The 18,097-nt window shown below is 42.5% G+C and overlaps 1 protein-coding gene and 1 long non-coding RNA gene across 3 annotated transcripts in view; one reads left to right on the forward strand and one right to left on the reverse strand.

Moving 5' to 3' along the window:
• Nucleotides 1-681, reverse strand: part of GRIK1 (glutamate receptor, ionotropic, kainate 1) — a 344,258-nt gene extending 343,577 nt beyond the window's left edge. The window contains exon 1 of one of the 2 annotated variants that reach the window (XM_004675333.1): nt 81-681. In XM_004675333.1, the coding sequence (XP_004675390.1) occupies nt 81-219 (139 nt within the window). In that variant the 5' untranslated portion in view covers nt 220-681. The remainder of the gene's footprint in view (nt 1-80) is intronic. The other variant, XM_004675332.2, reaches the window with a different exon arrangement.
• Nucleotides 682-10,163: 9,482 nt separating this feature from the next.
• On the forward strand, nt 10,164-14,901 carry LOC105854094. Its single transcript, XR_001145817.1, has 3 exons — nt 10,164-10,280; nt 12,343-12,462; nt 14,630-14,901. It is a non-coding gene; the product is annotated as an uncharacterized LOC105854094 (long non-coding RNA).
• Nucleotides 14,902-18,097: the final 3,196 nt, after the last annotated feature.

Below are 18,097 nucleotides of genomic sequence, written 5' to 3' on the forward strand. Positions count from 1 at the left end.
CCCGCTGCGCCCGCGCCGGCCGCAGGGTGCGACCGCGTCCCCCGAGCCCACAGCCTGCAGCGCGCCCCGGGCTCACTCACCGATCCTGAGTACTTGCGGGGCGGTCTGGGGGAGCACGGAGCCGAGGAAATAGAGGAGCGCCCAGCTGCTGCCCCTGGTCCAGCGCCCGGGCTGGGCGAGGAGTGTGCGGCGCTGCATCTTCCCGGCGCCTTCATTCATGCCAAGAGCCCGCGCGGCCGCACGTCCCCGAGATGCAGCCCGCGCCGGCTGGGCCCCCGCCTCATCCTCCCCGGGATGCTCGGCGTTGGCGCCCTGCGCGCTGCCCTCCGGGAGAGACCGCGGGAAGCGGCGTGGGAGCGCGGAGCGGGCGGCTGGGCAGGCGGGCGACGCTGGGCTCGCTCCGTCTCCGGGCTCCGGGCTGCTGCCGCTAGCCCATCACTGCTCCGCGTCCTCCTCCGTGGGCCTCAGGCCGCCCAGGACCAGCGCGCTCCGGCGCCCGGAGCCCGGAGCCCAGCAGAGGAAAGTTGCTGCCCCAATTTGCGGGAACGTCTCCCTCATCCGTCCTCTGGTCAGATGCAAAAGTGGGGAGTAGGAGGCGGTGCGGCGAGGGAGGGAGGGGAGAAGGGAAAAAAGGCAGAGCTGGAAGGAGAGAGGGGACTGGGTGAGTTGTGCGGGGGCTCTGAGTACGCAGGGTGAGCCCCGGGGAGTTTAACTGGGGTCGGATGCACGCTCCGGCTTCCCTCAGCCCTGCTTTCCTCCTCCCTCGCTGGCCCCACCCTTTGTTTACTGCCCGCCCCGACACCACCGAGCCAGACACACTCGCAAACGCACACGCACATTCTCCTTCTCCCTCAACTTCGCGCTTTGCTGCTGGGAAGTCCACAGAGCGAGGCATCCTGGAGACAGAGCGAATGGAACCTACTGGTCAGGACGCAGCGTCTCTGCCACGGGTGGTGAGACCTTGGCAAGATCTGTTAGGGGGTCAGAGGAGGCCAGCTAGGACTTCCCATCACTTGATGAAGGATCGCCTTCTCTGATGCCAGGATTTCAGAGAATAGCTGAGCTCTGTGTTAACTCGGACAGCAGGAAGACGAGGAGGAGGGGGTCAGGAATGGGAACCGTTCAGTACTGGAAGATGACAGTGGCTCCTTCTTTATTGAGACTCGAGATAAGGTCTTGTAAATTGCTTCCATTTACACGTGCAAAGCTGGGAAAGACTCAGCTTTCAATGCTGCTGCTTTTCTTGATTTCTTTAGGCTGTCACATTTGAACGCTCGGTAGATAGGCTATTTTAGCAATGTAGGTTTGGAGACTTTGTAGAAGGACAAGGACACTTCTCAGGGGAAATCATCAGCATTTGATTATTTTGGCTTAATTTCCTTCGAGCTTTGTCGGAAATGTTCTATATCAATGTCTGCTGGCTCCCCACTAACACTCATAGGGATCTTATTTTCTCTCTAAGTATAGATGTTGGAGAACTGAACTAAACTGAGCTCATCTGTCTATAAAAATGGCCTCAGCTATTTGGGCCTAAGATATTCAGATATTCAAAAATGAATGCAATACACCTGAAGATACATTCATTCATTCACTCAACAAATACCTACTGGTATCTTGTGTATGGTACCAAGCACTACATTATTCACAGATAACGTTATAGCTATTTCATTACTAGAAATAGCTCATATTTCAAGTAGTATACCTATGTCTGGGCACTTTGGAGGAGGGTTGACAAAACACAAAAATTCCACAGATTGAAAGGGTTGATCCAGAGTTAGGAACTCATATACAAGTTTAAAAAACTGAGAATTAAGGACATATGCAAGCCACCTACAGAAATTTGATGAGCTTTTGTTCTTGAAGGAGAGTAGCCTTAGTCAATATTAGGTGAGAAGAAATAAGAGCAATGAAAACTGTAGGTTGGAATTTACTGCACTTTTAGTCATGGGGAGAGGGACATTTCTGTCAGCAAAGTATCCAACAGTGGTATGATCTGCTTCAGAAAAGAAACACGTTCTTCCTTCCTTCCTTCACCATCCATTGGTTCATTCAACACTCACATACGTGTCTAATATGTAGAAGGCATTTTGCTAAACCCTGCAGAAACAGGGAATGGACGCTGCCATCATGAAGCTAATCAGTATTAAAGAAATGTAATGAGTTTCACAAAATGGTACTATGGAGATGGAGAAAAGAGGATTGAGCCTCACATAGGAGTTTGGGATGATCTTGATGAGGAAGTAATGCCTCAAAGCTCAGAGAATGGGTAGATTATATGTGATCAATAAGCACTTCTTATAGCAAGAATGAAAAGAAAACCTGTTAGTGGATATAATTTTAATCCTAAGCATTTGCTTGGCTGGTTCCTACCTGTATCTAGTTCTCTTCTTCACAAGCCTATTCAAACTTGCCCACTGAATGTGAGCAGAAGTGTAATGCACCATTTGTGGGTGAAAAGAAAGACAATGAAATGATCTCACAGGCTGGAACTCTCTTCTTTTGCCCAAGGAACCCTGAAAGCTTAAGTTCTAGAGGTCAAGGTAGAAGCATCCTGAAACCTTTCAGAAAGGGTTGCTCTGAATAGTTGTCAGACCAGCAACAGACTGGTGATGAATTAGTGATCCATCAATTTTATATTGTAATTCACTACAATTTGAAGGTGTTTGTTACTGTAGCATATTGAACTTTATACTGACTGGTAAATTCTCTTAAGTCTTCATCACTGCATCTGTAAAATCAAAATAATAACAAAATAGGGCTATTAGAGGATTATAAGAGCTATGCATATAAAGAATTCCCCTTGACCGTTTTTTATTCAGTATGTATTAGTTCACTTAAGGTAATTATTATTATTGTTATTATTATTATTTTGGTTAAGCAAATTCATACATGCATTTATAGTTTAAAATGCTTTAGATGGCAGACATGCAAATGTTTTCTGGTGAGAGATTAGTTAACAATATGGATCCAACTAGTTGTATAGTCACAGTGATTGGTCCAGTATTAGTTCAGAAATTTTACTACTTTTTACCTGCATTACCTTTGGGCAATAGGTAAACAATTCCCATTGGTTGTTAGGACAGCAGAAAGATTGCATATCCTACAGAGGTCTTAAAGAATTCATATCACACTTAGGTTACTTTTTTGTGTCATCTATAAAGTTCTGTAAACCTTAAGCCTGGAATTTATTTTCTTGTTAAAATTCTTCTGTCCATTGCTTCTGTACATGGGCTCATGGCGTTGAGTTACTCATGAGTGATCAACAGCTGCTGTTAACTCATTTTGTGCTTTTTGGAAGGACGGTATTTTGTGTATAGTTGCATCACATTATTTTCTTTTTATCCAAAATGACTTTGTTAGTCATATTTTTCAGAGTGCCCTTAATCTTGAGGATAAAAGTGCCCACTTGGATGTATGCCTTTTTTTTTTTTTTTTTTTTTTTTTTTTTGGTCAATCTCTGGATCTAAGATTACAGGGATCTTCTGTGTTAATAATGTAGCTCATAGTGGAATGTGGCCCTGGTGAGATCACTTAGATGCTAATCCATTTAAAATTACTGAATTTTTAGAAGATTAATAGAAACAAAGAAAATAGCTTAGAATAAACTAAGGAATTCAAATGTTATAACGAAGGTTTTGAAATGTGTTGAGTGACTTGAGTATACTGATAATGTTGCCCAGGATGCTAAAAGCAAGATATATATCAAGGGGCTTTTAGAATATTCTGGCAAGTTCTGATGTAGCTGGTTTAGGTTCAAAATCCTTATTTTCTGACTACTGTTATAGTTTTTCTCTACTTTTATTCTATACCCTTCCCCCTAGAAACCAATGTTATCTGTTTCTAAGATATTAAATACCTTTAAACTAAGGTCTTTAAATTTATAACTGTGACTCAGAACTTGCCTGGAGATCCTCACAGTCATTTCTCATGGCAATTTCTAACATACCAAACTCGTGATTTTTTGCCAGATTTTTGCCTCCTCCCAAGTCCTCTTCCAGTTTTTTTCATTTCAACTGCATGCCACTTTCCATCCAATTATTAAACCTGAACACTCAGGAGGTCATCCCTAGTTTCTCCCTGATTTTATTCCTTTGGTCACTTTTCATACACTGTGGGCTTTACCTCTAACAAAATTTTGTAAGCTGTTTCTCTACAGCTCCGCTGCTATCTTTTTACCCTGCGGCTTCTCAAACTCAGTATTTTGGACATTTTAGACTAGAACATCTTTTTGTAGTGGAGGCTTTTCCGTGTGGTGGGATGTTTAGCAACTTCCTGGGCTCTAGCCACTAGATGTCAGTAGTACCCTCCTTCCAAGTCGCAACCACCAAAAAATGTCTGCAGACATTGCCAAGTGTCCTCTGATCCTCTGAGGTGTGACATCACCCTGGTTGAGAACCACTCTCTTGGTGCAAGTCACCCCAGATTTCTATCTGGTCTGTTACAATTCACATTTTATAATCCTTGTCCTCCCCACTCCCAACTGCCTCTTTTTTTTTTTTTTTTTTTTTAAGATTTACTTATTTGTGCAGACAGAACTTGGGTACAGGCCAGAGGTACAGGGGCGATGGGAGGATTCACTAGAGACAGAGTGGGGAGCAGAACAGGCTGACTGACAAAGTACACTGCTGAGGGGAGCAGCAGGCAGGTCAGGAGAGATCTGCTGTGCCATGTGGGTCACTCCTGGGCTGGGCACGAACTCATGGTGAAGTGGCTTTCGCTTCTCAGTGCTGTGCTTTAACTCGCTGTGCCACCAGGGAGGGACCCTTCTGCTCTTTTATCCATTCTGCCCATCTGACCTAGTCAGTGCCTGTCATCAGTCTTCTTCACATTGGCTCCTGATCATTATCAATTCTCTCAGTACTTATTTACATTACTATAAGCTCAGTGATGGTAGACTGTCTATTCTGTTCACCTGAAGCCTCATCATGTATCATTCTGCTAGCACTGGGAGTCTTCATAGATGCTCATTAAATGATTGATTGAATGAATGAATGAATGAATGAATGAAATTTCATAAGGCATACAACCCACAATTCATAAGTGAACATTTGTATGACAACTAAAAAATGAATCAGCTTTTTGTTTGATTTCATTCAGAGCTCTGAAATGGATCACTTTATATTTAGTGCTATCCTCTGCTGATAAATATAGCCTACTGTGTCTAATGTAATCTTACATGTGCTTCCTCAAATTTCACCAAAATGCTCTATGGAGTAGGGGTTTCTCCTAACATTTTATTTTTCATCCATGGCTATCATTACACAAACCTTTAACAACTTCACAGTGATTGGCTTACTAACTTGGGTTCATTGGCTAAACCCCCATGAAAAGCAAATGTTGCAAAATCTTGACAGGAAAAAAATATGTCTTCTTTCTTCATATCTTTACATCCTATGATACAATCTGAGAGCATAAAAAAAATCAGACAGGATGATCAGAAACAAGTTAGCATTCGGCTACCTCCATCCATAAAAATGAGGTTCTTCCAAGGCTGAAGACTAGAAGACTCAGGGTTAGGAGACTTGCTTTCCAAGGTTACCCTTATCACTGATGACATAAGTCACATGATCTTTTTAGCCACAGTTATCTGACCCTTCATATGGCTTCTCTATATCCCACATATAAGTGAGACCACCTGGAATCTGTCTTCTGACTTACTTTGCTTAGCACCTCCCTTCCAGTTTCATCCATTTTGTCATAAATGGCAAGAGTTCATCTGTACCTTTTTAACAACTGCATAGTATTCCATAACGTTCATATTATTTTTACTGGTTTAGCTTTGTTGCCATGACCCTTGAGATGGCCCCTGATATTTACATGTCCATTTTACAAAAGAGCACACTGAGACTTAGAGACACACTGTTTCCATGAAAAAATGCTAAAGTGTAAGACAGATGTGAAAAACACAGTTCACTTTGGAATGAGATGTAAGAAAGACTGCTCTCAGGAAAGAAATTTTACACCTTGCCTTGAAAGGGACTTGGGAGCTACTGAAAGAAGAGGAGAATCACATTCCAGTCAGAGAGAAGGCTCAAATTGTGGGAAGCTTCTACTTGTAAATATTTGAAATAAGGCCAGTGTGACTGGTATGAACTGCTGGAGAGAGGGTGGCACCTGATGTGATGGGAAATGGAGCCCTTCCCTAACACTAACACTGGACAAGGCCATGTGCTCCTCTGTACCTGGCTCCTTTCCTGACTTTGGCTCTTTGTCATTATGCGCTGTCAGGCTGAGTCCCCACCACACAGTCCACAATGACCACAGCATCTCCTTGTTTGGCTTCTGGGATTCCTCTTCATCTGTCTCACCTTTCTTTTCACTATCATTTTCTGGTCCTCAAATATGGTCACCTTTCCAAGTCTCAGGATATTTTCCTGAGCTGCTCTCAGTAACTGGGATATTATCTTCCTCTCATTGCTCTTATTAAAGGATTATTCATGCTGGAGTAGACCTTCCTTGGCCCAGCAGGAAACATACGGCCTTGCAGTTTACGCTTCCACTGTACCCTGTGCTTTTCCTTCTCCGTCTCAGCACTTACCACTGAATGCAACCCCTTATCCATTTTCTTGGTGAGTTTCCTCTTCTAGATTCCCAACTCTAGTGGAGCAGGATCTCTGCATATAAGTTGGGACACTGAACAGCCCTTCCTTGGTGGGCTGCGATTCCTCTCTATCGGCTGGACGGGTCTGATTGCTGGGAGTGTCACGTGATGAGACTCTGCTGTCCTAGCTCAGGAAGGGGAGATAAAATGGTGGAGATAAAATGGTACAGAACTAATGGATTCGAAGTTGGCTTGTGCATAGCGTTTCAATAATCATTTTCAACAACTTGCATGCTTAAATTATTTCAATTTGGGGCTATTTACGTAAGCATACGGAAACTTCTAGGAATTTGCAGAGGATAGCCACCAATTGCCTTTATAAAATAGAATTGAAGCTCATAACCCTTAAAAGACATTTTAATTTTTATGCAGCCTACTCTTCCTTTGGAATTTCCAATTTAGGTCTCCTGACAACAAAGCACACGAACCTTCATATTTAAATTATAAAAATTAAACCAAGTTTCTAATGATGCCATCTTGGTTTATTTATTCTTCATATCTCTTACTGCAAGTGTCACAGATTTTTTTCCTTTTATTTGATATTTTGGGAAAACTACTCTTTATTTATAATGAAACATGGTACCTAATTTTAATGTACACATCACAAATGACCATGAATAATATTACACCTGATTTTGTGAGTCTTTGACTACAGTACACCAACAATGTTTTGGTTTCACATATTCATAACACATACATAAGCAGCTGGTCGATGCCATTAATATCTATTTCCAGAAGTTTACTTTTGTTGAGCTGGTAAATGAGCAGGGACTCACAGTGTCTTTGTGTCAAGGGACATGGCCAGCGTGAAAGCCGATTGCACCTGCTAGAGGAATCCTGTCTGCAGTGTGCTCTGCCCCGGCCACTATGGCTGGAATAACGCTGGTGACAGCCCCCTCCCTGGCAGGCAGTCCTTGAAATAATGCTTCCCCTGTAATGCTGACCATAATTAGCGCGTCTTCTACTTTTGGTGTTAGGATAATGCTGGACTCAGGGCATGAGCTTGGGAGTGTATCTCCTCTTAGCGTTTGGGGAGAGTCTAGTGTTAATTCTTCTTTAAATGTGGTAAGATTCACCAAGGAAACCATCTGCTCAGCACTTTTCTTCATTGGAACATTCTTGATGACTGATTCAACCTCCTTGTTAGTAAAACAAGCAACTGTTTTGTTTTCATCAAGATTTCTGTTTTTTGTTTTTGTTTTTGTTTTTGTTTTTTTTTCCCAGCATGAGTATAAAGCTTGTTCCTGGCACCCCAATACAGGCCACATATAAGGGTTCCATGCACTTAAACTTAGAGTGTCAAAACAGCAGAGAAAAATAATGTAAGAAGCATGGTTGTGATCAAACATGTTTGGGGGGTCAGTATCATGTCTTTTTCTGTTCTAGATAACTACAACACTGTGTTGCCTCCTAGTGAATCAGGCTGTAATCTAAATTAGAAATGATGTCTTTTCCCTCTCTTCTTTATTTACAGTTACGCTAAAAATCAATTCCATGATTTTCCAAAGTGTTATCCTCAGCTGTTATTGATTCTGTAAGTGGAACCACCTGGCACACCTGTATCTTTGCTTTTAACATCAGAAAATGTGAATAATCAAATTAATACTAATTTTCCCATCACCATTCTCAGCTCCCCTTATCCTTTTCCCAGCCTCTCCCTCTTAGCCTCAGGGCTCTCTCCTTGTTTATCAAAGTCACCTAAATTTGTAAGTCTTATGATTTGCAAATCATACTGTGTGCAAATGTCCAGTGTTTATTTTTACAATTCTGACTTGCTTTAGTACACATAATCCTCTCAACTGTTATCTTTTAAAAATACTTTTATTATCCAAGACATATATGCATATAATTTTATTTTTTAATTTTTTAATTAAAGATTTACTTATTGACGCATACTGAACTGGGGTACAGACCAGAGGTGCAGGGGTGGTGAGAGGCTTCACCAGAGACAGAGTGGGGAGCAGAACAGGCAGATTAGTGAAGTACACTGCTGAGGGGAGCAGCAGGGAGACAGGAGAGATCTGCTGTGCCACGTGGATCACCTCCCAGGGAGAGAATCAAACTCACACTGAAGCAGCTGCGGCCAGTTTACAGTGCTGCATTTCAGCCCGCTGTGACAGCAGGGAGGGCCTTATGCATATAATTTTAAAAAGCTAGACCATACTAAGTGAAAACCTAACACAACTTCTCCAGTTTCTTCTCTCTCAGCCTTTTTGTTGTTTGTATAGTATCTGTTCAAGCCCTACTTCTTAATTACGTGCCTAAATAGTTCTTGTCGACTTCATTAGTTGGAAGGGTTCTCTATCACCCTGCCACTGTGTCTGAAATCTTAACTCAACACTGTCATCACTTTGGCTTCTCCTTCTTCTCTTAGTATACTAAGATTGGGAATTTCATCACTGTCCAGACTTTGTTTTGAAGTCTTCTGGTCAATGCACAGTTGAACTCTGCTGAGATTGTGTTTTTTTCTTGCCCTTAGCTTTTCCTAAATTAATTATTGTCTTGTTTTTTCCTTTGGTGTGATTTCTCTGTATTGCACATTTTCATACATTCTATTAGTATATCTATTTAATATATAATTGCATTTCATGTGTCCAGAGTTAATCAGATTGTCAGGTTTGAGCACACAATCCCCAAGATTTTGATCACTTCTGACACCCACTGCAAATTCCCAAAACTTCCCTCAAATTGGGGAATCATGCATTTTTAAAACACTGATTTGCCAGAATGTCTCATAGAAGTTATTAAGAGATTTTCTACTCATAGTTACAGTTTATTCTAGGAAAAGAATACAGATTAAAATCAAAGACAAGAGATATATGGCACAGTCTGAGAAGGTTCCAGATGCAAAGTCTCTGTTGTCCTCTCCCCATGCAGCTGGGACAAGTTAGCCCCTTACCATTGGCGTGTGATAATATGCATAGAATATTGGCCACCAGGGAAATTCACCAAACTCCAACATTTAAACTCTCCTCAGGCTTCATTAAAAAACATGACTGATTGATTATTCTCATGGTTGAATTCACTACCTAGCTCAAGTGAGCCTTTTCACTACCTAGCTCAAGTGAGCCAAATTCCCCACCCTGAATCATAGGATTCATTTCTATAGTATGGCTGGTCATTATCCTAAAACTCAAGCTATGGACAGCCCTTGTCCTTTAAATAAGACATTCCTATTAGGTACAGCTTAGATTACTTCCCTTGGCCCTCCCTGGTGGCGCAACGGGTTAGGACACAACACTACAAGCTAAAGGCATCTGCTTCAGTGCAAGTTCGATCCCCATTTGCTCCGGAGGTGACCCACATGGTGCGGCAGACCTCTCCTGACCCACCCGCTGCTCCCCTCAGCAGTGGACTTCCTCATCCTGCCTGTTCTGCTCCCCACTTTGTCTTTGGTGATCCTCTCACCACCCCTGAACCTCTGGCTTGTACCCCAGTTCTGTATGAATGAATTAAAAAAAAAAAAATTACTTCCCTAAGCCCTCAGGCAAAAGTCTGCCCTCTCTGAGCAAAATCAAAATCAAGTCGTTTACTGCACACATTCGTCCCTTGTTTTGGTAGATTGCTCAAGAACGTCTTTTACATCGAAACAAGAACAATAGAGCATGAGAAGAGATGAGAACAATTGCCCTCTCCATGAGCATCTCCCGAATGAAGGGCTGGGCCCTTCTGCAGTGAGGTCAGTTTCTCTCCTAGACTATTTTTCAGCCCTTTTATATTTTCACCAATTCTGGTGTTATTTTTTCCTTCTGAATGTTTTCGAAAATATCTTTTCCCACACATCTTATTTTAATCCTTTGAGGCTATTATTGGGGTTTTCCCCTCAAGTAGTCAGTAGTCCCTTGTTTTGTGTGTGTGTTAGTCTCCAACTTGGCTAGTGGGAACATCCTCAAGTACCCTACAACCTTTTTATCGTCTGTACACATTATGGGAGGAGGGCTAACATGTTGATTACAAGCTCTGAGACAATAGGGATTATTTGTGAATTCTATACTTTGCTAAAGAATAATATGTAGTGACATATGGAAACCTCTGATATCAGTAAATTTCAGTGTCTCTTGAGTTGATGATATTCCTGTAACAAGCAACTTCATAAAAAGGGCAAGTAAATGACCACATTTCCATCCAGCCACCTTTACTAGCTACTAGGAGCAGGGCACAGAACTGAACATCCAGGTGAAGCTATGGAGTGTGGAAGGCAGGTGGGCTCTGGGGAGGCTTCTGCTCAGCCTTAGACTTACACCAGAGAGTTGGGTGACATGGAAGGAGACACTTGAAGGGTTGGGAGAGAGACTTGTGGGGAGGCTGACAATGGCCTTTATCCTGGTTTGTACTTTGATTTTGCTCCGTGCATCCCAGATGCACCCACTTCCTGCCGTCTCTTTCCTATGGGTTTCCTTCCAGAAGTTACCTTAGACCTGTGGTAAGATTTCAGGCCTCGGTGGTCCTGCTTTGGGTCCACCCTGTTTGCCTGGGCATGTACCCATGAGGAGATGGGGAACTTTGGGTGTTTTATTGGGAAACTGTCTCCTCTTGTCTTCTGACATACACCAATCTTATGTTCTTTCACACTCAGTGTATGTTTTGTGTTTGTGCGTGGACGGCAGGCGCCCATAGAGTGAGGCTCTTGGTCTGCATGTTCACACTGAGAGGAGAAATCTCTCCTGGTTTCCTTCTATGAGAATAAAGGTCTGGTGGCTAGAGGAGGAAGACAGCTGACTGGCTTCAGTTTCAGTTGGCCTCTTTGTTTACTTAATCCCCAGTTCAGATTGTCATTCAGGCCATTGTGTTTGGCCGACTCTAATCCAGAGAACTTGCTTCACCTCCAGAGAAAATGTCCCTCGTTTCATGGAAGTGACACATGCAGAGGGAGCTGTCTGTGTCTGTGTCAGTATCCTAAAGAGCTTTGCAGCTATGCTGTGCCCCTTAGAACTCCCTCAGCTCCTCCAGGTGCTCCTGGCTGCCTGCTCTGGGCCACCATGTGATGTTCCACCCTGAAAAGCAGGCTGTCCTTGACTTTCAGCCTTGCTGGTTTCAGATTTCACATTCCCTGATTGGCCAGTAAGTTCAGTCTCCTCAATATTATATTTTCTCCCAACTCCTTGTAAAGTTGTGTAGCTTTACTGGAGTTCCTGGAACGAATCAATCCTCACCTTTATCCAGAAGCACTTATTTTATAACTTTTTGTATAAGTTGCAGTAGCAGATGCTTTCAGTACCCCACCCATATGCTCACAGCGGTTACCTCTGCATGTGAACAGGGCTTCCTGCTAACAGCTGGGACGCTTCCTGAGGTCTCTTTTCCCCATTTCTTCTCTTATTTTTTGTGACTGGAAGTTTGGCCCGTGTTCAGTGCCCTTGGAAGCAGCCCCTCATTTGGCACAACTCTTGAGGCGCATTCTCTACTCTCTCACAAAGTCCCTCAGAGAAATTCACTGGCAACTGCCCACAGGGATAGCTAGTCAGGAGAGCATCTTCGATGGGTGTCTTCATCTCCCCTGCTTCATGCCCTCACTTTACTACCCTTTCTAGACTTTTCTCCCATTTTAGTTCATGGCTGATACCTTGTCTTTCTTTGTTTCTGAGGAGAACCAGACGTATATTTTCCTTGTTCTGTCTCCATTGTTACAGCATGTTCGACCTACCCTATTCTTTCTTTAGCTGGTTCATAATGATTAGGTGACTACAACTTTGGAGAGTGGGTTATTAATCTCATCCTTCCTGTTCTTGTTGTATTCTTAGGTCGCCATCATGACAGTCAAATTTGGTAGTTTGTTTTTTTCTGGCAAGTGACTTCCTCCTTCTGGAAGCTAATGCATCTCCACACTCAAGAAGTCATCCATGGAGGAGACATCACTTGATGTAAGTGTCCTGAATTTTCCAGAGCCATTCAACATCCCAGTTCTGTATACTTACTGCCTTTGAATCATCTATAGAGTAATAACAAGCTGAAAGCTGGGTGCCTGGTGATAAAAAAAAAAAAATCTCAATTCTGAATGAGCAAAAACGGAAATATATTACTCTTGTGTGACTCAAATATTTGGGGCATATGAAGTGATCTCTAAAAGCTTGCTACATAATGAGGAAGGAACAGATAAGAGCTTGGTTAGATGGATATTTATCCCAGGGCAAGGGAAACAAATTTTCTCAGCTCAAATTACTGAGCTGAGAATTCACACAGGAAACCACACTAGTTTATCAACTGATTCTGTTTATTTTTCAAAATCCTCCATGAGAAGGCCCTTTGTAAAGTACTATTTCAGAGTACCTGTGTTCTATAAAATTACTTAGACAAGCAGCCGAAAATCTTAGAGTAATATGGATTTTTCCCATTGAATAGTTCTACGATAATCAATAAAACATTTTTTCTCACAGCAGTAGACAATATCAATGTTTTAACTCTCTTTCTTCACTAACAACCATAATAAGCAATTTGAAGTATGAAAGGTCTCTTGTATTCCATGTCATTCTTTTTTATATTCGCAACATAAAATGACTCTGTTGTGTCCTCTACAAAACCGCCACGGACATTCGGAACCATATGTTCCTGTCTGGTGCACACCGTGACAGAGTGGAGAATATCAAAATCGGGCTGACAGTCTCCTGCAACAGCCACAGAAAATCTTCCAGAACACGTTGCACCCCAAACAACAAGCAAGTGGAACTCCCTCTCAGGTGCTGGGGTAGAGTTGCTGAGGGCACACAGAGGTTGGCCTGTTCTCTTTTTGAGTCACCCTGGAAATGCTACTTGCTTCTCTGCCTGTGTCTGCCAGGGCTCTTCCTCCTTCCAGCCTGAGACAGCTACTTCAGTGGCAAGCACCACGTGCTTAAAAGGAGATGGAGAACCAGTCACTTGTGGCTGGATCTTATGGCCCTCCCACAAGTGATTTACAATCTATGCTGCACAACTATAAGTCTTTGCCATCACTTAGAATAATTTATATTCTAGGTAGTAGAGGAAACTGAGTCACTAGGAGATGTCAATATTTTTGTTCTAAAATTACAAAGCAGATTTGTTCCACCCACATTTCCCTTCTCTGCCCACTCCAATGTGCTGTTTCTCGATGCACAGTTTTATTTATCAATGCATTCATTTACCAGTGCTCTATTCTACTCTATTCTACTCTACTCTACTCTACTCTACTCTACTCTACTCTACTCTACTCTACTCTACTCTACTCTGCTCTACTCTACCCTACTCTACGCTACCCTATCCTACCATCACCTACTCTACCCTACTCTGCTCTACTCAGCTCTATTCAATTCTACTCTACCCTACTCTACCCTATCCTGCCCTACCCTACTTTACCCTACTCTACTCAACTCTACTCTACCCTACCCTACCCTACTTTACCCTACTTTACCCTACTCTACCCTACTCTATTCTACACTATTTTACTCTATTCTGTTCTAGACAAGATAAAATGACTCTTCCAGAAAATTGAAAGATGTGATTCAAAAATGAGCCAAAGACTTAAGGTTGTGAATTACCTCATAAGTCACGTGTCTATATTATTTCAAAGTGGGGTTCAATCTAATGATGAAGTCCACCCATGGCAGTGGAGTCTTGCTTCCCTTATTTTCTCTCCCTCCTAAAAGAACCTCCTACCTTACAACTTTAGAGATCTTTGCCTGCCTTATTTGTATTTGGTTTCTAAGTCATCCTCATTCACATGAATGATGTTGGTTGGCATGAGGAAGTATATAAAAAATTCCTAAAAAGAAATTACTATTATCTACACAATATCATTTTCAATTTTTCCACATCTAAGAGGAGAGAGGAAAAGAAAGATCCAAACATACATCCAAAGACAAATATCGTACTTAATAATATAAGTGTGTGAATGAGTATTTATGCCATTAAAATATAAAATGGATGTTTCTTATTCAGTAGCAGCAATTTGTGGGCTCCAGAGTTAGCAATGATAAAATTGTCTAAAATCATAAACAGTCTATATGTTAGTCATGGGTGGTGTTATTTGATTCAAAATACTCTTAATTTGCCTCTTTTTCCTTTAATCACTTTCAGGTTAGAGAGAAGAGTGACAAGAAGCAGCAAGAAGACAGAACAAAAAGCTTCCATAATCATAGAAATGTTCGAACAGCCAGCTAACTGCATTGCACCTCTCAGCCACAGAAATAGTGCAGGTGACTCTTGTTTTTGACAAAACGTGGGAACCACAGGACCTACAACACTTACAAGCAAAAACTCAACAAGTCTAATAATAGTTACAGAAGTGAAAGCCAATTTGGATAAAATAAGCCATCGACTCAAATCCCCTGAGACAAGATTTTCAAAAACCAAAGTTTACAAAAATCTCATTTTGCTTTTTGAGATATTGCATTTCTGTTTTGCACCTTAGCTCTCTCTGCATTCCTTTATGAATGGGAGAATTTTTCTGTAGCATTTCTCTCCATTTGACATCTTGAAATGTGACTTTTTTTTTTCTATTTTTATCATAAAGCAACTCAAAGGGTATTTTATGCTCTCACCACTTGGCTGACCATGGATCTTGAGCTTGGCTTCCTTGAGAAAGATACAGGAGCAGTAGCGGTGGGGTGAACTTGTGGCCTTCTCTCTCCATATCTGATGAGCTATCCAAGGTGAATAGATGAAAACATAACCTCAGTATCTATTAGCCCATTCGATAAGGGGAATTGAGTGTGATTTGTACAGAACTGATGCAAACTCCTCTCTGTTGCTGCCTCTTGGACTAGGCTATGGTCCAAGTTCATCCACTAGTCCGTGTCCATGTGCAGAGGAAGCTCATAGATTGCTCTGTGTTGACACAATTTCCAGAATGTGCAAGCTGTTCCTCCCTGGAACAGCCCACTTTGGACATACTATTTGAATTGCATTTGTGCATGTTGATTTTCGCAAGTCAGTTTAATGTACCCTTTGTTAATTTGAAATAATAATTAAGTGATTTTTTTCAAGAGTTGTGGAAGAGACCACACTGTTCTAGACACCAAGGGGTGTTGGTGTGTCAGGGAAGAAAGAAGACTCTGTACCTGTATTTGTTGGGAAAATAGCTTTTGTTGGCCTCTGTCTCCAATCTCCAGCTCTGTTTAATGAAGGAGCTGGGACCTATGTTCTTTAAGATCTTACTGTTTGTAGTTTATTGTCTATAGTTTCCTTGTTCTTCTCCCTTGCTCATTCCCTCATTCTCCTAATGAGCTCTGAGAAATCTGACATGGTCCCACCGGTATTTTAGCAAGGTCACTATTGCAATGAGGAAACCAGCCCCGGAAGGGAGCATGGGGTTGCCATGATGGGGTGAGAGACAAATGTACAGATCTACTTTGAAGGTCAAGCTGGAACTTGGCAGCACCCAGCAAGGTGTCTTCAGGTTTTGGCTGGGCAGCAGGGGAGGCTGTCAGCTGTGGTAAGCTTGGCAAGTGCTGGGCACCAGGCCTGCACCTGCTCACCAAGCTGTGCTTCCTGAAGGCAGAAGACAGTTGGGTGCCAACTTCATGAGATACAGGTTCCCTCAGTGCTTTACCAAACACCTGCAGTGTGGGTAGTGTTCAGGCGGGAGCCCCTGAGTCCCATGAGTGTGATGCCCAACCACAAGGGGCACCTCTGACCTGCTCCCACCCCCATTCCTAGGGCCCCCCACCTGACGTAGGGCTGGAGACAGCTGTTCTTGAGGGTCTGCTCAGAAGGGCTGTCTGTAGGCCTGACTGTCCAGGACGGCTGTGCCTTCTCCAAGAAGCCTCTGAGACGGTCACCATCCCCAGCCAGACATGAGCCCACAGACACCACCTCCCTTCCCACTCCCTCCAACATGGGGAAGGGGTCACTATGAAGAGTGGCCAGTGGGGTCTCTGTGGGTCTGGATTCCTTCAAAGGAATTCACTCTGCCTTCTACCTGCACTAGTTATCGCTTGCCTATACGCATAGGTCCAACAAGGCGTTAGGAAATAAAGGCCTCTCCAATGTAGATAAAAATGAGGCAAGTGTGGTCACCTGTGGGTAAATTGATGGTGGGCTGATTTCACAGTGGGGTGTAGGGAGAGGTGAATGGACTGAGACAATACATAGGGTGTAACCCTTCTGGAAGCAGCTTCCCTCATTTGGTTTCTGTGAATGAGGAGAAAGGAGATGTCAAGGAGGGAGCTCAGGCTTCAGGGGAAGGTGATATGTTTAGCATCTGTGTCTTTCCTAAGATGCAGGACTCCCTGGAGCAGCCACTTAGAGGAACAGAGGCAAAAGCTTCATCTTGGATGGTGATTAGAATTCCCTGAAGATTTCCGTACCAAGGCTTCTCCTAGCTGCTACCTGGAGTCTGTCTCACATGTCATGGTGCTCAGTCTTAAATGATTTATTTCTGTGTACTCTCAATCTCTATATTTTCTCTCTATATATAAAATACTGCTGATTTGTAGGACTCATGTGGTTTCTACACAACTTTATTTTTCTTGCAAAGAGTTATCCTTTCTTTTTCTACATTGTATCTCTCCTTTTAAAAAAAAAATTCTTTTATTTATTTATGCATACAAGAACTGGCTTATATAGACCAGAGGTGTGGCGAGTGAGAGGATTCATCAGAGAGAACAGGCAGATCTACTGAAATACACTGTGGAGGGGAGCAGCGGGGAGACAGGTGAGGTCTGTTGCGCCACATGGGTCAACTCCCTGGCTGGGGATTGAACTCATGCTGCAGTGGCTGTCAATAGCTTCTTAGTGCTGAGACTTAACCCCTTGTTTCACCAGGGAGACGCCTACATGTGTCTCTTAACCATATCCTACTTACTTATTTTGTGTGATGTTACTGGCTTAAGAAGCCTATCTGCCATCCTCAAATGGCATCCCCAAAACTTCTGAAAAATAAGCATCCACACATTACTCGGCAGTGTCTCTTTGCAAAGGATCTCTTTGCAAAGGAAAAGAGGTAACAGCTACTGGGAAGCCTACCAATGGCCCCCCAGACTGTTGCATATCCTCAGGAACAGGCTTGAGATTTTCATCTGTTCACAAGGAATTTAAAAAATATTCATATGGGGTGGCACCAGTCTGAATGTCTTTTTGTTAGCAATACCAGCACTTGAGTTTTCCCCAGTGCTTTGAATGCTGAAGCAAGTGTGCCTCCTGATCTTGATTAATATTTCAGAAAAAAACAAAAACTTTACCAAATTTTGAAGTGCAAAACACCTCTGAAAGATTATTTGGAAATTGTATCAAAATAGGCCTTCCACACAGAAAATGAGAAATGTCCCTTTAATCAGAATGACAGCAGGAATTTAGGAAGGCACAATTTAATGTCATTAAAATTGGAAAAATCACTATTTAATCAGACTCATGTTATACTTCTTGAAGAAAATACAATGAGGATCTTTTCATTTCAGATGAGTTAATAATTTTATCTTTACATCGTTTCTGAGTCTGCTCTAATTAAAAGTTTGAAGATTAACTTGAGGAAACAGTCTACATTTCCTTAGTCTCCATTGCAATCTTTTACTTGGAAAGAATGTTCACAACAATAAGTGGAACTTC

Source organism: Condylura cristata, unplaced genomic scaffold (assembly GCF_000260355.1).
Source record: "Condylura cristata isolate star-nosed mole 26May11 unplaced genomic scaffold, ConCri1.0 scaffold00003, whole genome shotgun sequence".
NCBI lineage: Eukaryota > Metazoa > Chordata > Mammalia > Eulipotyphla > Talpidae > Condylura > Condylura cristata.